This window comes from Babylonia areolata, chromosome 26, assembly GCF_041734735.1.
Source record: "Babylonia areolata isolate BAREFJ2019XMU chromosome 26, ASM4173473v1, whole genome shotgun sequence".
Lineage (NCBI taxonomy): Eukaryota > Metazoa > Mollusca > Gastropoda > Neogastropoda > Buccinidae > Babylonia > Babylonia areolata.
This window is the reverse complement of record NC_134901.1, coordinates 17,948,141-17,971,301: the sequence shown is the minus strand read 5'-3', so window position 1 is coordinate 17,971,301 and position 23,161 is coordinate 17,948,141. Positions and strand designations below refer to the sequence as shown.

Below are 23,161 nucleotides of genomic sequence, written 5' to 3'. Positions count from 1 at the left end.
GAGTACCGTAGATACTCAGACATATGAAGAAGTTATTCTGGACAGTGTTGAAAACTAAAATTGTTGTTTGTGTTTGGCAGGAGGAAGTTGACAGAGTTGTCCGCATGCTGATGTGAGTATCAAATAAACTTTTTTGTAGTAACACTTTGTCAGCATAATGTTTCCCTTTCCCATGACAGCACGTTACAAAACCTGTCACAACAGCACCAGAGAGATAGGAGCTGGAGAATGTTATTTTGAACAGAATGAAAGACCAGTTAGAATGCCAGAATAGTGTAAAAGTTTTTAATTTCTTTGACAGATTATTTGTATTTGGATTTCTTTTTATCACAACAGATTTCTCTGTGTGAAATTCGGGCTGCTCTCCTCAGGGAGAGCGTGTCGCTACACTACAGCGCCACCCATTTTTTTGTTTTTTTCCTGTGTGCAGTTTTATTTGTTTTTCCTATGGAAGTGGACTTTTCTACAGAATTTTGCCAGGAACAACCCTTTTGTTGCCGCGGGTTCTTTTACATCCACTAGGTGCATGCTGCAGACGGGACCTCGGTTTATCGTCTCATCCGAATGACTAGCGTCCAGACCACCACTCAAGGTCTAGTGGATGGGGAGAAAATATCGGCGGCTGAGCCGTGATTTGAACCAGCGCGCTCAGATTCTCTCGCTTCCTAGGCGGACGCGTTACCTCTAGGCCATCACTCCACAATTATAGATGATACAGATCTTGATTTTGAGTTTTGGGACTTTTTAAAATTATAATCTGCTGAGAACTAAATAAGTAAAGAATTTTATAAGAGGTATCAAGGAGGAAGAGAAGACAATGATGTAGGGGGCAGAGGAAAATGTCATTCACCTTTTTTCTCTCTTTTTCAAAGCAACATCTGCATTTCATGCATTTTCCTATTTCTTTGTATTTACATTGTATGAGTTACATGCATGTGGTTTGTTGTTTTTGCTATTAGTAATTTATAACCCCTTTGCAACCAAACAGTAATAACTCATACATTGTGGACTGGTGGGGTGACAAGGCTCTTAAAAACTTGATGCAGCAATAGTTTTTCATTGTTGTTGTTTTGTTGCTGTTTTTTTTGTTTCCAGGAATAAATAATCATTACCCTTATCTAATTTTTGTTCTGCTTATAAGGCCTTTCCTCTCAAAAATGACTGTTTCGTTCTCTGTGATAAAAAGATAAGTTTATGATGATCTATTTGATGTTACAATGGCCATTTTTTTCTTTTCTTTTTTCTTCTTGTTATTGTTGTTGCCTAAAACAGTATAAGATCTACTGCCTTTAAACAGATGCTTTGCGATGATTTATAATAAAATGACCTCAATATATCAGCAGATTTCATGTATTTGTAATATGACCTAAAATATATCAACAGGTATCATGTGAGTATTTGTAATATATTGAAGGTAGCAAAAACATATTTTAAAAGTGTCATTGGAAATCAAGGGTCAGTCGTATGCGCTTCACCGTCACGAAGTGTGGCAGCCATTTTGATGGGGGCAAAAATGGCCATATGCATAAAAGCCCATTCATACAGGCGAGTGAACATTGATGATGATGATGATGATGTTATAAGTACTTATAAGTTATATAGCACCTATCCTGTGTCAGAAACCAAGCTCTAAGCACTTTACAAACACGGAGTCATTTGCTCAACAGGCTGCCTACCTGCGTAGAGTCGACTGACAGCTGCCATTTGGGTGCTCATCATTTGTTTCCTGTGTCATTCAATCAGTTTTCAGTCACACACACACACACACACACACACACACACACACTCACACTCACACTCACACTCTCACACTCTCACTCACTCACTCACTCACTCACTCTCATAATATTTTACATGCATGACCGTTTTGTTCATTTACCCTGCCGTTTAGACTGCCATACTCCGTTTTCGGGGATGTGTATGCTGGCTATGTTTTTGTTTCCATAACCTACCGAATGCTGACATGGAATACAGATCTTTAATGTGCATATTTGATCTTCTGCATGCATATGTACACGAAGGGGGTTCAGTTACTAACACTGCAGCCAACAAATACAGAAACAGAGGGAGAAAAAAAACTTCTGTCCATCGTTTGTAATACGGGGTTCCAGAGAAGAGGCCAAGAAACTGAAGAAAGAGGATCTGAAGATGACGGTGCTACCAATGCATGGCAGTCTGCCTGCATCAGAGCAGGTAAAGAATGGTTAGTCTGTAGCGTCAAGCTGACCTAGCTTCTGTAATTTTTTAGGGAAGGATGAGGACTATTTTGACTTAGTTGTACCGGAAAAATAGAGTAAAAGAAATGAGATAAGAAATTAAAAAAAAATAAAAAAACATCATGAGGAAATGTTTAGTTCTTTGGTCTTGATTATGGTTTTAAGAAATAACAATTACTGTTTGCCCAATACTGTTCATATCAAAATCAATGGAAGAAAAAAGGTTGTATTTGATTACAAATGTTTATTAGATTCATAAATGGTGTCATAAAAGTAAAAGCTCTATGATGGTAGGTTGACCAGAAATGTTGAAGTTCAACAAAAATGTTGAGTTGGAATGTAATACAGAGAAATGTGTAGTTAAATATGTCATTTGCTTGAATGTACTGTACTGTGTGGGTGTAGGTGTGGGTGTGTTTTGCTGTCGTCTGTGTGAGACAGACTGTACAAACCAGCATTTATCAACTGATTTCTAAAAAAAAAAAAAAAAAAAAATGAAGAAAATAGATTACTTTGATTGGAAATTGACATTCTTATTGCCTTGTTTTTTTTTGGGGTGGTTTTTTTTTTCATATTTTCACTTGCTATCATTCTGTCTGTTGATTTGTATGGTATTTTCTTTTAGTTGGTTTGTATGTGACATGTTTATTTTATGTCTCCTCTTAGTATTCATTGATTGTTTTATTTACCGGTGGTGTGCAGATGCGAGTGTTCCAGAAGCCCCCTCACCACTCCAGGAAGGTGGTTGTGGCTACCAACATTGCAGAGACCTCCATCACCATCAACGGCATTGTCTATAGTACGTCATTCTGTCTGTTGTCTAGTTCACATAGGTTTTTGTGTGTCAGTGGGTGTGTGCGTATGTGCATGTGTGTGCATGTGTACGTCAGTGGGTGTTCTGTTGAAAACCTGGTTCAGCATCTTTTTGATGATATTTGACATGATTGAGAGAGAGTGTGTGTGTATGTGTGTGTGTGTGTGTGGATGGGGTGATGTATTGTTGTTTGATGGTATTAGATGTAATAGAGAATATGTGTGGGTGTGGGTGTTTAAGTGTGTGTCTCTGTCATAATGATCCTAAAAATACAGTTGAAAATATGTGTGTATTTGTGTGTCTTCTACAGTATTTTATCAGGTTGCAATAATCTGTCTGTTCTCGTTTATTGTCAGTGCATGTGCATAGATATTAGTGTGTGTACATGTGTACATTGTTGACTTCAGTGCATGTTTCTGTCTGTTGCTTGGTTTGTCTTTAGGTCTCAGTGTGTATATCTGTGTGTGTCAGTTTGTGCTTAATATGCTGGAGTGGTTGATGCTTGACTTTCTTTTTGTCTTTTTCCTGTTCTAGTTGTTGATTGCGGTTTTGTCAAGTTAAAAGCATACAATCCAACCTCTGGCATTGGTAAGTAAAATTAGATCATATTTCTTTTACTAACTAAATAAGTAAAATTGTAATGATAACATTAACAATGATCTTCGTTATCGTCAAAATCATTTCATAATCATGAATAATATGCAATCACATGCCAAATTAGATTAAACCATGCACTGTTCCTGTGTATACAAATATAAACAAACTATGTTTTGCAGCTTCATAAAAACGGGGAAAAAAGTGTTACATTTGTAGTGGGTATCTTTCTCTGTCTTTGTCTCTGTCACTTTTTCTGTCTTCATTCTCTTTCACTCGATGATATGCCAGTGAATAGTCTTTTATACATATACATACACCTGCACTCTTGCACACACAGACACACACCTAAATGTGCTCACATCCTCACAAAAATGCATGTTCATGTATTCTCACACACCTTACAGACACACACACACACACACACACACACACACACACACACACACACACACACACACACACACACACACACACACACATCCATCTTACACACACAAACACACACTTCTATCTTACACACACACACACACATGCACACATACACCTTATGCACACACACACACACACACACACACACACACACACACACACACACACACACACACACACCTTACACACACACACACACACACACACACACAAAAACAACAACAACAACAAAAAACAAAAAAACCCAACCAAACATGCACACGCACACACACACGCACCGCGCACGCATACACACACACACACACACACACACACACACACACACACCTCTCTACCTTTCCCCTTTTCTCTTTCTCCGTAACCGTTACCACCCCTGATTACAGAGTCCCTGGTAGTGATTCCTGTGTCACAAGCATCAGCCAATCAGAGGGCAGGAAGAGCTGGCAGAGTTCGATCTGGCAAAGCTTTCAGGCTGTACACAGGTGGGCTCTTTTTTTCTCTCTTTTTTTTTCTTCTTTTTTTTTTTTTTTTTTTTTCAATACTCACTCTTCATGGTCTTTAATATTATGCTGACAAAAGGAAGTAGAAAGCAGTCATTTTTCTTCTTTTTGTTTTTTTTTGTTGTTTTGTTTGTCAATAACCAGTTCTAAATTCTTAAACGTTTATGTGACATTACCTGGGTTCATAAAACGTTTCTGATTTACTTTGGGTCTGTAATGATGATTTATTACTTATTGTGCCTGCTACATTTGTGGATGTGAAATGACCTTTCCTGTATGCCTTGAATGTGAGATAACCTTTCCCATTTGCGGTGAAAAGTGAAATAACCTGCCTCATTTGCCATGGATGTAAAATAATTATTCCTGTACACCTCAGAATTGGCTGCTGAAAATTTTGTTATTGGTATTCATTTTTACCAGCACATTGTATGCAGAATGTGACCAGTGGAAATTCTGAATGTAATATGTTGTCCACATTTTGGGAAACTTAACTTCTTCCTTTTTTCCTATTTATGACTTCTTTCATTAGCTCTGTCCTCTTGGACAAAGACTGCTTCACAACTTAAATTTATCACCTCATTTTATTCTGAGCATGACTCAGTTTCTCATAAAGGATTGCACATATCCAGCTGATTGTTTTAAATTTACTCAACTGTGTTTTAGATTACTCTACTGTGTTATAAAATTAATTAACCGCACATTCCATTTCATCCAGAACATAATCTATCAGTTGGAAGCAATCTGGAAGCAGTGAGTCTCTTTGGGCATTTTGCAAACCTAGAAAAAGGGTCATCAAAACCTGATGTAAATGTATCGCTCTTCATTAGAGACAGAATGACAGTCATCCTGTCTGCTATTACTTCAGCACAACAAAAGCTTTGTTGTGATGTTTGTATATCTGTCAGTATACTGAAAGGAGGTGTTGTTGTTCTGTGACACCTCTGTGTTTCTGTGGATACTGATTTTTCTGATAAATTTGGCTTTTTTGTTTATGGTTTGTTCACACAAGTTGGTGATTTTAGTGATATTTCCAAGCTTGTAATTGATTTTTGTCCACATTTCTGACTAAATCACCCCAAATCTTGCAGTATCAGTAATTACATGTCAGTCAGTTAACTGTAAGACAAATATAATCCTGCAGTACCTGTGATTACAACATTGCATGCATGTCTGTTAGTTAACTGTAAGAAAAATATGTATAATTACTACTTAAACTGTAGTTGACATCAGTCAGTAAAAACAGGTTAGCCTGTGTTTATGTATTGTTTAAGTCTGCATACTTTAATTACCACCTCCTTGAAACTGAAACTGTGTGTACTTTGGTCCACATGACAGAGGAGCCATTGAATTTGAATTTTACGCCGATTGAGTGTGCCGTGTGTACACTGGTTCCTTTAATAATGTTGTTTCAGTCAACATTTTAACATTATTTTGTGTTTACTTTGATTGTTTTTAAGAACTGACAGGCAATCTGCCCAGAAATAGATGGCCGCTTTGTGTTCGCCCGGTCTATAAGCAACATTTGATTTGACAGAGGAGTCTTACGAGCAGCTGTCCCCGGCGACAGTGCCAGAGATGCAGAGAAGTGATCTGGCACCTGTCATCTTGCAGCTGAAGGCTTTGGGCATCTCCAACATTCTGCGCTTCAATTTCCTTTCTGTGAGTTTTGTGGTAGGGGGGTAGGTGGGCATGTGTGTGTGTGTGCAGTTTTTCCCATAATGCACCATAGTACCAGTCTGTGTACAAAACTTACATCACTGTTACATTCACACTCTGTCACGAAGTAACACATCCTTTACACACTAAGAATTTAAAAGGACAGCCACTTTTCATTTCTGTACGTCCCATTGAATGCACATGATTTTCCTGACAAGTTTTAGTTTCTCTGTCGATCTTCAAGGCCAACTCGCCTGTAACATTGTCACTGCAGAGTAGATGATACTGAGTGTTTGAAGTTGTGTCCCTTGTTTCTTGCTTATGCATTGGATAACCTTTGATCTCCCACTTTGTTTGAAGTGGTGAAACCTGCATCAAAATGTCTTTGTTAAAGTGGCTTACAGGCCCCAAAACCTGAACATCTTCAGCAGCAGATGTTCTTGAAGAACTGAGAAACGTAGATGGGGAACATTCTCAGGCAGCAATCGAAACAAGCAACAACCAAGAGAAACCAGACATCGTAAGTGCATCTACATCAGCCAAGAAGTTCTATTCAGTTCATTTCTCAAGGAGGTTTCACTGCATTTGGACAAATCAGTGTAGGCTACACCACATCTGCTAAGCAGATGCCAGACCAGCAGCATAACTCAACATGCTTGGTCAGGCCTTGAGTGAAAATAGAATGAAATGAAGTGACAGTGAAGTTTATTATTCTATTTGAATTACAGAGAGACATGGCTGAGATAAAGCGACAGTTCTCAATGAGATAAAATGACAGTTCATGTACAGTGAAAAAAGAGAAGAGGTTGATGAGAGGAAGGTAAGTCTTCAACTTGACTTAGCATTGCCCCTGTGCCTTTTGTGCATATGTGTGTGATTGTTGAAGTGGTTAATTTTGATTTGACATGGAAACTCTTAAAAATCCTGGAAACACCCCCACAGATCTGCACAAAGGGTCCCTGGGACCCTTATATTTTATCTTTATGGGAAACAGACACACACACACACACACACACACACACACACACACACACACAAAACTGATATGCTTATTTATTTTAAATATATCCAACTTTACCCGTATTACACTTTGTTCACACAAAGTGAAATGACAAATTTACCCATGATTTTTAATCAAACTTTGTTAATATTGAAATGCCTTGAATAATGCTAGTTGACATTTTGTGGCTGTGACTAAACCCTTTGATGACGTCCACAGCCACCCCCTGCCCAGAACATGCTGCGAGGACTGGAACTACTGTATGCTCTGGGAGGTAGGGACAGCATTTGTGTGTGTGCGTGTGTGTGTGTGTGTGTGTGTGTGTGCACGTGTGCGTGCGTGCGTGTGTGTGTGTGTGTGTGTGTTTGTGATATTTGGTACTTTCAAAATAAAGCAGTTATTATACATGTGTACAGATTCTTTGGTGGGGGTGTTAAACACACACACAAGCACACATACAGATACACACACATACATGCATGCACACACTTACCTGTTGTTATAATAGTTTTTTGTTTTGTTGTTGTTGATTTTCCTCCTTACATATCTAATAAAACAATTGTACGGAGATTAAAACAGAAAAGAAAATTTGGATATAGATACTTATATAGTGCCTATCCTCGGTCAGAGACCAAGCTCTGAGCGCTTTACAAACACGGTGTCATTTGCACAGCAGGCTGCCTACCTGGGTAGAGCTGACTGACAGCTGCCATTGGGCACTCACCATTCTTTCCTGTGTCATTCAATCAGGTTTCAGCCACACACACATATACATACACACTCATACAGAAATGTATGATTTTATTTGTATGAACATTTTTTTTTATACCCCATCATGTAGTCAGCCATACCTGTTTTCAGGTATTTTCTTGTTTCCATAAATCACCGAACGCTGACATGGATTACAGGATCTTTAACATGCGAATTTGATCATCTGCAAATGTATACACATGAAGTGGGTTCAGGCATTAGCAGGTCTGCACATATGTTGACCTGGGAGATAGAAAAATCTCCACTTTTTACCCACCAGGTGCTGTTACCAAGATTCAAACTTGGGACCCTCAGAGGGGAGGTCCAATGCTTTAACCACTCAGCTGGTGTGCCCGGTGATTATAAAATGATGATTTAGCAGGTGTGCAAAAGAAAACAAAAACAAAAAGTCTGATTATCTCTTTCTTATTTTTGGTTTTTCTTTTCACTAGCTCTGGATGACAGTGGGAACCTGACGTCTCCGTTAGGACTACAGATGGTGGAGTTTCCCCTCTCTCCTTGCTTCGCTAAAATGTTGCTGGTGTCTGGTATGTATTGTGGTCTGCAGGCTAGGTTGGTGCCTTGCTCAGTTTATTTGGATGGAATATTGTTGGGCTCTTTGTAGGGATGAAGGGGGAAGGCATTTTGTGTGTGTGTGTGTGTGTATTGTGGAGTGTTTTTCTTAGTTTTATTTTGAGTTTTTCATTTTTGTTTTATTTATAATGTGTTGTTAAAAAGATCATGCTCATTATTTTCATTATACCATAATAAATTTTGGTGGTGTTTTTTTTTAAGTGAGAGAGAGAGAAAAAAAAACTTTTGGAAAATGCTTCATGTTTGTATGTGCTTGTATGGTTATGTGAGAATGTTTGTGTTTGTTAAAACCCTGACCACTAACATTCATTTTCTATTGAATGGGTCTTGGTAAAAGGTTTGGTTTTTTTTATCTAGTTGACTCACTTGTGTAAACAAAGTTAGTCTATGTTTTAACCTGTTGTTCGGTGTGTGTGTGTGTTTGTCCGTGGTAAACTTTAACATTGCCATTTTCTCTGGAAATACATTGTCTGCCAATACCAAAATTGGCTTAAACATAGTATGAAAAAAATCTTCACGGTCATACCAATAACAGTCTTCTGAATTAAGCCGCATTTCTGAATCATTAACGGTTTATTTTGTTCAGATGTGTTCCGAAATTTGAGATTACTAAAAACCGCTTTCCACTGAGTTTGACCAACAAGAAGTTTGTGTTTGAAGATGACATGACCTGGTTTTTCTTGTTTACAGTCAAAAGGAAAGGAACACAAATTCTGGACTGAACACTTACAGTGATACTAACTACACCATCGACATGTTTACTGCATATAAATATTCTAAAGTGGACACTGAATTAACTGGAATGAACATAAAAGAAAAATTGAATCGATCGTTTCTTTCAGCCCATTGTAGACTGGTTTGTGCAGCTCTAGAGATCTACAATGTGTTGCAATGTGCTTGAAGGAGATGGCAACGCCTTCTTTACCGTCGAAATAAAAGAATAATCAAGATACGATTAAACACACAAGAAAGAGGTTTAAACGGCATTATTATGTCCACTACAATTGCATCTATTTATCGCATGAAGAAGAAAACATCAACATTGGTTTAAGTTTTAAATTTAGTCATTTGACGTCAGATGTGCTGCAGCAGGGGGATTAGTCTGGTTGCATTGGAACTGAACATGCCTGGTTCAATCCCGCTCGCATGCCTCTTTTTTTTTTCTTTTTTTTCTCCCAAGTTTATCTTATATACCATATTTAATACAGAGCACTTTTCAGTGATTTTTTAAATATCTTTTTTTTTCTCCTCATGATTCCTTTGCTGGACAAAGCGTGAAGCACAAGTGAGTCTTGAAGGCTTTGCCTTTTGTTTTTATTTATTTCAGTAATGAACCTGACATTGAAATTTTGTTGTTGTCACAGTTTGCTTTATGACAGCACACTGACCAGGACAAATGTTCTAGTTGTGTCTTCAGAGTTTTGTGTTTAAAGATGAGTTTTGTCCTAAATGTGCTGGTCTGTGCTTTGGTGTCAGTTAACCCTTTCAGTACTGCATGGACTACAGCCTGTGCAACCTTCCCCACTTTGGAAGTTTTAGCAATAATTCATAGAGGATTTAAAGACTAAAAGAATGAGTTATCATTAGATCATTCCCACAGTGTCTTACCTGTCAGTATTAACAACAGTGATTTCAAATGTCATTGTCAGGATTGAAAACGCTGTAAATGCCTCGGAACAGTTTGTTTAGTGCTTGTTGAAAAGTGAAGCGACCTTCTAGCTGTGATCATGAACAACAACAACAACAACAAAAAGCAAAAATGTGCTGAAAAATACTTCTTAAACTGCACCCAAACTTTGTCTGAAAGTTGCCCTGCAGTTGATCAAGGATTGTGTCCCTTCCCTGATTGTTTACATTCTGTAAAAAGGTTGAAAGACCCAACCCAGTTTGATGAATCTGGATTCCATGCCTGAGTGCGTCTTGGGTGTTGATGTAAAAATAGGCACACTGGTGCTAATTTGCAAGTTGCAGTGTGCGTATGTTTGTTGAGTGTTTTTGTTAACATTACGACAGCAAAAGTGAAGCCCCTGTGTGTGTGTGTGTACAGGGGAGTACGGGTGTTCCCAGGAAGCACTGACAGTGGCTGCCTTGACTCAGATTCAGAACATCTTCATCACTCCCTCTGGAAAACGCACCACTGCTGTGAGTTGGCAAATAGTGTGAAAAGTTTGTGTTTTTTTTCTACAGATAATGATAAAAGTGATAAGGAATTTTTGTTGCGCTTGTCCTTTTGGTCAAAGTGCATGGCATTTGTAACAAATTGGAATAGACTTTGAGATGAAATTTTCACCTTGCACCACATGAAATTTTCACCTTGCACCACACCCACCAGTATGTATGTACATTTGCACAGATACCTACACACACACATCTGTAAACACCTGTAAACACACACACACACACACAGAAGTACATGCAAGTGCAGAGTCTAGAGCACTCAGCTCTCACCAGTGGCTCCCTGTAGCTGTTTTCCTGCAACAGCAGCCACATCCCAGGCAATGGCTTCAAATGGCCGGCAAAACCTGGTGAGGGTAGCCAATGGGTCTCAAACCCTCAGTGAGTTCAGGCTTGTCTACCTATGCATGCGAAGACTGAATTCGGCGGACTGCACGGAGGAGACCACTACCTGGTGGTTCAACAGGTAGAAAGGCAAATCCAGCAAAGTGGTGTGGAGAGCTGTCAGGGCACAGTGAGACACATGGAACACTGCTGACCACCCACTGTGGCCATAATACATGTGGTTATGAAGACATATTCTGTCTTAATCTATTCTGTTCTTGTTTATTGCTGACCTGGATGTGTGTGCGTGCGTGTGTGTGCATGTGTGTGTGCGCATTCACGCGTGTGTGTGTGTGTGTGTGTGTGACTGTGGCAGGACAAGGAGAAGAGAAAGTTTGCTGTGGAAGAAGGGGACCACATCTCCCTGGTCAACGTGTTCAACGCTTTCCTCAAGGTAGGCTCCTGGTGTGCAAAAGGAGGAGAGGGTGAGAACTATCAACAATGAACCAAACAGATAAGTGAACAAAAATGGAAATAAGTTAAAGATAGAAGAATGGGTTTTGGGAGGTGGGTGTGGGGGAGCGGGGCTGGGGGGGGAGCAACAGAATTGAAGCTTCAGTCAGGTAGACAAGTCATTTTGTCTTCAATCAGCTAAACTATTAGCTGTCCCTTTCTTTATTCATGTACTTGATCCCTCTCTTTATTTATGTATTTTGATTCATAATTCTTATCAGTGTTATTTATCAGTGTTATTACTATTAATTTATTAATGCGATCCTTTTTGTTACCGATGATATTGTCGTTTGTTTTTTTCAGAATGGGAAGAATTCTCGTTGGTGCTCTGACCACTTTTTAAACTATAAAGGACTGACACGGGCAGTGGAGATTCGAGAGCAGCTGAAGAAACTACTGCAGAGATACAAAGTGCCTCTTGTCTCCTGTGAAGGTATGCTTTTGTTGGTGGTGTGGTGTGATGTGAATTGAGTCGTGTGTGGGACAACGAATTGAGTAGTGTGTGGGACAGTGCATGGAGTGTGGTGTTGTGTGTTTGTTGTTATGGTTTGGGCCCTGTCTAAGAAGTGATGCATTACTTTCTTGCCGTATCTCTTTATTGCTACTGCCGATGTTGTATTACTTTGCTGATTGTTGTGTTTTGTTGTTGTTGTTGCTATGCTGATTGTTGTGTTTTTTGTTGTTGTTATGCTGATTGTTGTGGGTTTTTTTTGTTGTTGTTGTTATGTTGATTGTTGTGTTTGTTGCTGTTGTTGTTATGCTGATTATTGTGTTTTTTTGTTGTTGTTGCTTTCATTCTCTTTTTGTCTTTTCTCTTACTCCCTTCTTTCCCGTTTTCTTTGTCTTCTTGTGTCTTCAGTCTTTTCTCTCCTGTCTCTTAATTTCTTTTTCTGTCTTCTGGATTTTCTTTTTCTTTTCTTTTTTTTTAAATTAAAAAAACTTTTTTTTCATCACCTCCCCCCCCCCCCCCCACACACACACACACACGAACACACACGGAAGCATGTGCCAGAATACACTCGCGCAACTGAACATTGGAAACCACCCACCCACACATGACGCCCTACATAAAATTTGAATGTAAATATTTTAAATCCAAATTGACGTCCTGTTCATGCAATAGTCATGTGATCAGTCAGTTGTTGTGACTTACTGTTTTGTGCTCCATAAAGTCAAACAAACGTTTGTGATCCACTCAGAACTCTGCTTGTGTGGTGGAAATTTGGTCAGTGGATCAGTGCAGTATGACCTGATAAGCTCTACCACACACACTAAAAATGACAGATTCAAAAGTGAAGCCAAAGATATGCATTGACATCAGATAGATGTGTTTACGTTGATGTGAAGTTTAATATTTAGAGAAATACACGCACATGCTTGTACATGTGTGATTGTGTGTGTGCGCGCACACACACACACACACACACACACACACACATACACACACACATATACATACAGGCAGGCAGACACACAGAATCAAACACATGGGCACACACACACACACACACACACACACACACACAAGATTCAATATTTAATCTTCTGTCACCACTTTTGGGGTATTGAGGACTACCAACAACAGTACAAAACTAACCTGGAAAACAACTAATAACTAAACTGAATTAATAACATTAACAACACTCATCTAGCGAATATAACCTCAGATTCTCAAAATGTGCAGACAATTTCAAAGCATGCCAGAACAATCTATAAAATGGCTTAGAAATATTTTGAAGAAAGTAATGATAAAACCACCTCTTTGTCTTAAACTGGTATCCTGATCAAAATTGTTTTACTATGAAGCTGGGCGTATTGTTTCAGTTGGAAAGTAATACTCTTTCTAACATATATTTGCCATCTATATAAATTTTGAAACACACACACATACACATGCGCGTGCATGCACACACGTGCGCGCAAGTAAAGGGGCATCAAATGAAAACCTTGAAAGTGGGGGCACTGGACATGGAACGGGTGGGGGGAGGGGTGGGGGGAGGGGATGAATAGTGTTTTTAAGGCCACAGGTCACAGGTCATGGCCTCCAGATGTGTCTATCTGCTACTCCAGCTGTCAGGACAAGATGGTCTCTCTCTCTCAGTGACATGTTGGAAAGGACGCAGCTTGAAATGATGGTTAGATACTTAGATTATTGTTTTTGTTGTGTGTTTTTTGTTTGTGTTTTTTTCTAATCTCTTATTTACTCTGCCTACAAACAGCCACGTCTCTCTGTTGGAAGAAAAGTGTTGATTGTGGTGGGAGAGTTATTTGCATCAACAAGATTTTTTGTTTTGTGTGTATGTGTGTGTGTGTGTTTACATCAAAACAATTTCACTGTGTGCAGTAGGAATCACTTTTCTTGTAGTTCATTGTCTGGAAGGAGTTTTAACTTGGTATATTTGTTTTCATCACTAAATACTGAATTGGAACTGTTTGTATCCAGACTGACTGCTGCTTATACACTTCCAAGGGCTATTGGGTTGTAGTAATTGAAAAAAATATAAAAACTAAGAAAGAAGACTGAGATAATGGTCAGAATGATAACTCACACTCACACACATGCACGCACAGACATGCCTACATAATTCAGAAGTGTGTAGGCATTTAGGGACAGTAAACCAGAACAAGAATAGTGGCGAACATACCCATAGCTACCAGGTGTTTCTGTGCTGTAAAAACTGTCAGTTAAACTTGGTCTCGCTTGGAGGACAGAATATGATGTGATTGTTAGGTGGTGGTATTTTTCTCTTTACACCCCACACCTCAACCTCTTTTTCCTTCCTCCCTCTGCCGCCTCTATGGGAATCAAAATGTCGGCTGTGGTGAAAGAAAAATTCACATCAGAGTTCTGTGTGATGGTGGGTGTAGATGGGTGCATGCATGTGAGTATAAACATGTATATGTAATCAGTAATTTATGTAGAACTAGAAGCATTTTATTCCCTTCCATCTTTCTGTGTTTGAGAGGTCAATAAGCATTTCATTCACTTACATCTTTCTGTTTTGGAGAAGTGAATAACACTCCTCATGTTCTTGGAGAATATTCAGCCTGAAGAAGTTTGCAGTGCTGGGCAGAAACAACAATTGTCAAAAGTGGGTATACAGAATGATAAATCACTGGTTGTGCCAGTGCAAAGATGGTAACATGTACATATTAGGGATAGACAACACCTTTAACAATGGGACATCTATTTCAGGTCACTTACCACATATTTAAAACAAGCACCCTATAAAGCTTTTTGGCTTTAGTAATTCCGTGATAATAATCTCATAATGTGACAGCGTGTTGTTAACATTGAAAACGTTTTTGTCAGTGAAGTGTTGTAATGTCATGACTGTCAGCATTATCATCTTTCTGTCTCTGTTTCCATACATTGGCTTCTCTCTCTTTGTCTCTTGCAGTATCTCTCTCACTGTCTTTCCCTCTTCCCCCCCTCCCCCCCCCCTCCAACTTTCTCTCTTTCTGTTTCAGTCTTTGTCTATCTGTTTGTCCATCTATCTATCTGTCTGTCTGTCTTTCTGTCTTACGATGTTGATTTATTTCATCAAGTGAATGATTTGGTTTTCCTTCTTTTTTTCTTTCTTTCTTCCTGCTCTTCATCACCTCCTCTTCTACCTCCTCTTCCTCTTCATCCTCCTCCTCCTGTTTCTTTTTTCCTTTTCCTTCTTGTTCCCTGTCGCAGAGTGCATGGTTTAGAGAGGCTTTCACCCTAACCTTTTATTCTCAGTAAAACATTTGTGGTGCTCCTTCCCATTCAGTAGTTTTTGATAATGTGAGATGTCTCTTTCTCTTACACAATCTGTTGCTCTGTCTACCCCACCCATGTCTTTCTCTGTGTCTGTCAGTGTCTGTCTGTCTTGTTCTGCCTCTCCATCTCTTTTTTCTCTCTTTTGGCACTCCATCTTTTAACTTTAGCTTCCTGCAAATAAAAGTGTAAGAGCTGAATGACACTTAATCAGTGGTGATAGCAAACGTCAAGATAATTGAAAGAGAGGAAAATAGGGTTTTTTTAAAAGACATTTTAACAAATGTTTTCTTTCTTCATTTGTTTAATTTTCAAAAACGCTAAAGTAGCAAAGAATGCAGAGCAGATTATGGGCCCCAAATGAAGTAGGCACGTTGTTGTCTCCCTTAATTGATTTGTGCTCCAGGTCTTATCTGCTGGCGTCACCTGTTTCAAGGCAGGTTGCCCTTAACCTCTTCAGTGCTTCGTGGCAGAAATTTCTGTGAAGTTCTGGAGAGCGTGAAAATACCCATGACAGATGAATCTGTCATCGTCAGCTGGAATTTTCCTTCCTCTGTTACTAGAGAATTTTTTTTTCCAGTACACACCAGCAGAAAAGCTTGATATGTCTGCTTTGGTTATTCATGGGGAGTGAAATGTAAGCAGACTTTTTATGGTCATTCCAGGATGTGAATTCTAGTACCCCTTTCAGAAATTCAGATGACGCTTTAAAAACAGCTGACAATGATCACAATCTAGCTCAAGTGGTATGTAGCAATAAACCTTTGAAATTTTGCCGCCAAAGATATTGCAGAAGCTATACAAAGCATTTATGATAAGTTTAATGCTAGTTGTATCAGATGGTTTATAGAGGGGCAAGGGGAGAGGAAGTTGTAGAGCTAGATGTTGTAAGCAAAGGAGAGATTTTGGTGCAGGAGGCCAAGTATGGCTCCATGGCTGACCCAGAGTTGAACTCAAAGATAAACAATCCACTTTAAAGCCAGGGAAGGGTGGGTATTTTCTTGGTTGTTCAGCTGTTTTTAAGGACAATTTGAAAAGAACATGATACAGAAATTGTCTAAGATTTGTTCATCTCACATTTATGGTTCACTCATTGCTAACCAGTGTGTTAAATAAAATTGAAAACAGATATCAATGGTCTGTTCATTTTCCTTTTGGCAAAGTATGTTAATAGGTTATTGCAGTAGTTTGTGTGTTAGTTGGGTTTTTTTTGTTGTTGTGTTTTTTTTGTTTTTGTTTTTTTTTGCTTTGTTTTTCTAATTATTACCCTCCGCTACAACAAATCGCGTGGCAAATAGGCAACAAAAGCCAGAATAATACATAGCACTGAAGGGGTTAATGTTGGGAAGTGCCATGCGACGTGAACGGCATCTTTTAGATAAGTGTGGAGGCATGCTGACTGCCAGTGCTTCGACTGATGAAAAGTTAACACCACCACCTCCTTTTTATTTTTGTTTTTCTTATGATCAGATACAACTTCCACGTTCATTCATTTCAGGAAATGGGTTTGTTTTTTTTACATTGTATGGCCATCTTTACCCCATCTGCTGTTTAGGCAGCCGTATTCTGTTGTTTTTTTTGTGAGTGGATGTATGCTGGCAGTGTTTTTGTTTCTATGATGCATGGAATGCTGACGTGGATTTGTAGGGTTGTTCAAATGCATGTTATACCATCTGCATGCTTGTACACTTGAAAAAAATCTAGGCATCACCAGGTCTGAAGAAATATGGACCTCAGGGGCTGCGGAATTCTCCACCCCTTCATCCACAAGGCACTTTAGGAAGAGGAGATTGGTTCCTGGTTCTGGCATACTTCAATCATGAACTTGTTGTTTTCTTCATATACACTTGTCCTTGCCTTTTCTGAAACTGAAAGCGTTCAGAAAACAACAACAACAACAACAAATCAACCAAACCAATAACAACAACAAAAAAGCAGGTAAACTAGGTTTTAATACTGTCACCATTGTTTGAAATATCAAAGCAGTGGGAGAACAATGCAAAGATAAGTGGGTGCAAGAGTTATCGTCAAAGCGACCTGGCAGCAGTGCAGTGTGTCCCCTTTTGTTTGTGGCCTGCTGCTGACCTTATATTGATTATTCACTTGGGACTGCTGGCACTGAGACTACAGAGGGTGAACCTAGATGTTGTTGTGTGTCGGCGCTTGGGATGAGATTGTGTGGAAAATAATAATACAGAAGCGGTATAGATGATGCCCCCCCAAAAATAATAATGAAAAAAATTATTTGTCTGTCTATATCATGGTCATCTTATTCGTCGTTTTCTTTCTGTGTGTGCGTGTGTGTGTGCGTGTGTGTTGCTGTCTGCCTCTCTCTGTCTGTCTGTCTGTCTGTCTATATCATGGTCATCTTATTCGTCGTTTTCTTTCTGTGTGTACGTGTGTGTGTGTGTGTGTGTGTGTGTGTGTGTGTGTGTGTGTGTCTTGCTCGCTGCCTCTCTCTGTCTGTCTGTCTGTCTCTCTCTCAGTCTGTCACCTTCAACCCATACTTCCCTGCCCCTTCTCTCCATCCTCTTTCATCTCACTGACGCAGATCACTGACGTCAGCTCTTATCTCAGTCCCCACCCCCCTTCCCAATCTACCCACCCTTCAGGAAAAAGGACCCCTCCCACACACCAAACACCCCCCCCCCCCTCCTTTACCCCCCACACCCCCCTAAAAAAAAAAAAAAGTAACGGACATGATGATCAAGGTTTGCAGCAGACCTAAATGTGCTGCTGATTGATATAATTGTTGTTCACGAGGATGGGTTGGGGGTTTTTTGTTTGTTTTTTGTTGTTTTTTTTCTTCAAGGGTCTGTGGCAGTAACCTTGTCACGATTTCCCATTATCAGGGGTTTGTAGTTGATCACTGGCAAGGGGTGTAGATTTTGTTGTTGTTTTTGTTTTTTTGTTTTTTGGGGTTTTTTTTTGCCACCTCCATTCATCGCCTGTAAGGTTCCTCTGACACAGGACATGATTTCCTTTAAGAGTTCAAGTTTCTCAAGAGGCACCGCTGTGTTTAGACAAATACATAGGTGCTATACCACATCTGCCATGCAGATGCCATACCAGCAGCATAAGCCAATGTGCTTGTCAGGCTTTAAATGTGTGCATGTATATATTCATGTACCTATCAAAGTGGATTTCTTCGACATAATTCTGACAGAGGACAACTCGTACATTGCCATGGGTACTTTTTTTTTAGTGTACCAAGTGCATGCGACACACGGGGCTCATCCATATGACTAAATGCTCAGTTTGATTTTTGCTCAGTTTTGAATCCAGTCAAACTTGCTTTTTGCAGCAGTATGTGGGAGTCTTGGTGAGAGCTGGGAGTGTTGTATGAAGGTGCTGTGATTGTTGTTGTTGTTGTAGTTGCTTTTTCTTTGTGTGTATTTGTTTCTCTCTGTGTGTGTGTGTGTGTGTGTGTGTTTGTCTGCTTATGTATCTTTCTCTTTCTCTTTCATTTCTCTCATCCACTGTCTGATTGTCCATTCTCTCTCTTTCTCTCCCTTTCCCCTTTTTCTTCTTTCATTCAAATTCTCTCTCTCTCTCTCTCTCTCTCTCTCCATTCCTTCCCTTTTCTCTCTGTAACTCCCACACCCTCTCTACTTCAGTCCTTGTCTTTTCATTGTTTAATCTGTGGTGGAAAAAAAATCTATTTCAGTTGGGTTTTTTCGCTTGTGTGAATTAAACTTTTTTTTTCTATATTTGAAATTAACCTTTACATATTCCATTTTATATTTGCATCCCATATTTCTCTTTCACCCCCTCCCCCTCTCTGTCTCTTGTCTGTCTGTCTGTCTGTCTACCTATCTCTGGATGTGTGTGTGTGTGCGTGTGTGTGTGTGTGCACATGTGTGCTTGTGTGTGTGTGTGTGTGTGTGTGTCCCCCATTCTTTTCCCCCATTAGTTCTTCAGTTTATATCATCCAACAGAGAAACAGTGGAGACAAAAGATAATGCAGAGGATACAGCAAATGATTATACATATATTGTAATGAAGGAGGAAATATTTCTTGTATATATATACTTTTTTTCTTCTTGGTATAAATAAATGGACAAGAAAAGCCAGTGAGTGGGCTGAAAATGCAGATGAAAAATGATACATGAAGCAGATGATGTTGAAGACGGATGCATCTAGCTGCTTCCTTTATGGCAGTGAAATTTCTCAGCTGATCAGAGGATTTAGAGATGTGTGAAAAATCATTAACGCTAAGCTGCTGTGCACGATCTCAATTATTCTTCATTTGCTGGGGGTGCTCTAATAGGAGGTGATTTTGCCGCTGCCGACAATCTTAAACAAACATAAAAAAGTAAAGAATGGTGTAATTGTTTCTTGACATCATCGCTGCTCAATCTTTATTTGAAGGATGTGCATTTATTGATGTGTGTGTGTGTGTGTGTGTGAATTTATTGATTTGTTTGTTTGTTCATGTATGTATTTGTTTACATATTCCTTTATGTTTTTGTCTCTGTTCATCTTTTTCTCTGATTATGTTGATTTCTAACCCTTTTTTCTTTTCTTGTGTTTTTGCTTTTTTGGGGGGTTGCTTTATCCCATTTCATTTTTTAGGTTGAATTTTAAATGTCTGCTTGTCTCTTCCTCTCTGTGTCTCCCTCTCTCTCTCTCTCTCTCTTTCTCCACCCTCACACCCCACACCCCTTCTGCCCCATCTTCTGCTGATCCTTGGAACAACAAAAGACACGCCCACAGAAACCATGCGATACCTGCTTGACCTTCCTTCAGTACAGGCCAGAAACAAGTTAGAACAGGTCAAGACCTACTTCAAAGCATTAGAAAACCCTCAAAACCCACTGCATGACGCAGTCAAAGAACCAAAAGGCAGCCGTCTAGGACGAGGAAGATCATGGATGGGACAAGCAGAAGACACAATCCAGCTAGTATGCCGACTACAAGACCTGAAAGAAACAAAAGAATGGGAGAAAAACCCCAAAAACCTCAACCATCTATTCAACACAGTCATTTCACCCACTCTAGGAAGACATTGTCGGGAATGGCCAGAGGGCAAAACAGATGCGGAAGTGAAGCTACTCATAGAAGAAAACAGTAAAGAAGAGGACATCATCATATACACAGATGGCTCAGTCACCAAAGACCAGTCTGGTTGGGGATTCACTGCGAAACAAAATGGAAAAACAATTTGGGAAGAGAATGCTGCCTACAAAGTCACAACCTCCAGCCTAACGATGGAAGTTGAAGCTGCGACACATGCCCTCCAGTGGCTATCGTCCACCCATACGCCCGGAAACCAACATGCCATGATTCTAACCGACTCAATGAACCTCATACAGAAAATTGAAAACGGAATGGGAAGCCCAGAGTGGCATAAGGCAATGCGCAACTTTCAGATTAAAAAACTCACATGGTCATACTGCCCGGGACATGCAGGTGTTAAGGGAAATGAGCGAGCTGACAGACTTGCTGGTAACGCAACACCAACGAGCGGCCTACATCTAGGAAAATCGGAAATCCTCAGAAAAGTCAAAGAATACCAAAAAGAACAGGTACAAGGCCATCACACCATCGATCGCCTCAAAGAAATAAAAGCAGAGAGAGGGAGCGGCCGAAAGTCTAACATGAAAGGTAGAGCACGATGCTTTGCAAATCAAACAAATATCGGCATCATTTCCAAACCAACATTGCGCAAATTTCTTCAAAACGGAACAGAGTCTCTGTGGGCCTTTCCAAATACAATAGACTGAGCAACACACTAGACGCCACGTTCTTGGCATCAGAGATCTTTTCCCATCCCTCTTGGCAGCCTCTGTGCGTGTGCGTGTGTGTATGTGTGTGTTTGTGTGGATGTGTGGGTCTGTGTTTTTGAGTGCGTTTGTGAATGCGCGAGAGTGTAAGTGTACACAAGTGTCAGGAGAGATCTGTGTACGGGTGTGTGTGTATATATATATATATATATATATATATATATCTTTGTATATATGTGTGGGGGTTGGGGGTGGGAGATATGGGCGTATATGTGTGTGCTTGTACAAGTAAGTGTTCATCTCTGTGAGTGTGTGTTTGCGTGCGTGTGTGTGTGTGTGTGTGTGTGTGTGCCGTGGAAGCTGCGATACGTAGGCTAGAAATGAGTGTGTGGAGGAGGGGGTTGGAGGAGGTGCAAGGTAATGTGTGTGTGTGTGTGTGTGTGTGTTGGAGCTCATGTACGTTTATATGTATTTGACTGTACTTTCATATCTGTGAAACTGCATGTTTGGTGCATTTCTGTTATGCATGTGTGGGTGTATGTGTGAATGTGTGTCGTCATATTTTACATTCATTCGCTTAATTATCACCATTGTTGTCTTATTTATTTATTTTTTATTATTATCATTTTATTAGTATTACTATTATTATTACTACTACCTTTTTCTATATTATAATTATTATTTATTTATTTATTTATTTATTTATGTAAGCTTATCTATTATTTATTCCCCCCCCCCCCTTTTTTTTTTTTTTTTTTTTTTTTTTTTTTTTTTTTTTTTTCTCAAGGCCTGACTAAGCGCGTTGGGTTACGCTGCTGGTCAGGCATCTGCTTGGCAGATGTGGTGTAGCGTATATGGTTTGTCCGAGCGCAGTGACGCCTCCTTGAGCAACTGAAACTGAAACTGAAACTGTTCTTACTCCTCACTCGCACATCAAAACACACACACATTTGTGCAAATGCACTTTACTATGTACATTCGCACATACACACACAGTAGCATGAAAGAGCGCACACGCACACACACACACACACACACACACACACACACACACAGTAGCATACGCAAACACACACACACAGAGTAGCATGCACACACGTGCGCGCGCGTGCACACACACACACACACACACACACACACACACACACACACACAGAGTAGCACACACACACACACACACACACAGAGTACCAACCGGTCAGCTAAACTGACATTTAAAGTAGCAGTATACATTAATGAATGTTTGAAGCTTAGAAAGTGAAAGTAAACTTACATTACAACTACTGTAAAATACAATTACGTGTTGTCACATGGAACCAGGTGTGTCTTTTGACGTGCACGTGATTTTAGCAGTAAAAACTTCTTTTCTCACTCACTTCATATCTTTTGCTATCTTCAAGCATTTCTCCTGTTCATATGGGCCAGATGGCCTGCAAAAACTGAATAAACCATTATTGTTATTGTTATTGTTACACACACACACACACACACACACACACACACACACACACACACACACACACACACACACAGACAGAAGCATGCGCACACACCACACCACACCACACAATATACACACACACGCACATGCATGCGTACACACCACACCACACCATTCCCATACCCATGCACCATGCCACTCCATGCAATGCACACTTCACACAAACGTACATACACACACACCACCTCCACCACACCACGCATATGCACACACACACACCCACCTACCCCACACCCATACCCACACACACATACACCCACACACACACACCCACACACCCACACACACACACACACACACACACACACACACACACACATATGCACATGCACACATAATCTGATGGATTTTGACAGCAGCTTATTTCAGACACATCGCAAAACTTCTCAACCCTCCAAGCCTTTTATATTTGTTAAGTTTTTATTTTAATAAATATCTCTTGAAGAAAGATTATGGCCATTGTGGGAGTTTTGTGTCTTGATGGGAAGTGATTTGTTGTGAATATTAATGAATATATCTTAAAATCTTGGAATCCTTTTCTTAACACACTTGACTTATGTAGCTGCCAGCAGAGAATCATTTCTTTCAAACAAAGAATGCATTGATTTTTATCATGAAGAA

General features: G+C 39.7%; 1 protein-coding gene across 3 annotated transcripts in view; it reads left to right on the top strand.

Moving 5' to 3' along the window:
• LOC143300396 (putative ATP-dependent RNA helicase DHX35) overlaps positions 1–23,161 on the top strand; it is a 141,991-nt gene that overhangs the window by 12,901 nt on the left and 105,929 nt on the right. For all 3 annotated transcript variants that reach the window (XM_076614029.1, XM_076614028.1, XM_076614030.1), the window contains exons 12-22: positions 81–112; positions 2,112–2,193; positions 2,919–3,015; positions 3,565–3,618; positions 4,440–4,538; positions 6,091–6,215; positions 7,432–7,486; positions 8,415–8,510; positions 10,604–10,698; positions 11,432–11,509; positions 11,872–12,001. In XM_076614029.1, the coding sequence (XP_076470144.1) occupies positions 81–112; positions 2,112–2,193; positions 2,919–3,015; positions 3,565–3,618; positions 4,440–4,538; positions 6,091–6,215; positions 7,432–7,486; positions 8,415–8,510; positions 10,604–10,698; positions 11,432–11,509; positions 11,872–12,001 (943 nt within the window). The remainder of the gene's footprint in view (positions 1–80; positions 113–2,111; positions 2,194–2,918; positions 3,016–3,564; positions 3,619–4,439; positions 4,539–6,090; positions 6,216–7,431; positions 7,487–8,414; positions 8,511–10,603; positions 10,699–11,431; positions 11,510–11,871; positions 12,002–23,161) is intronic.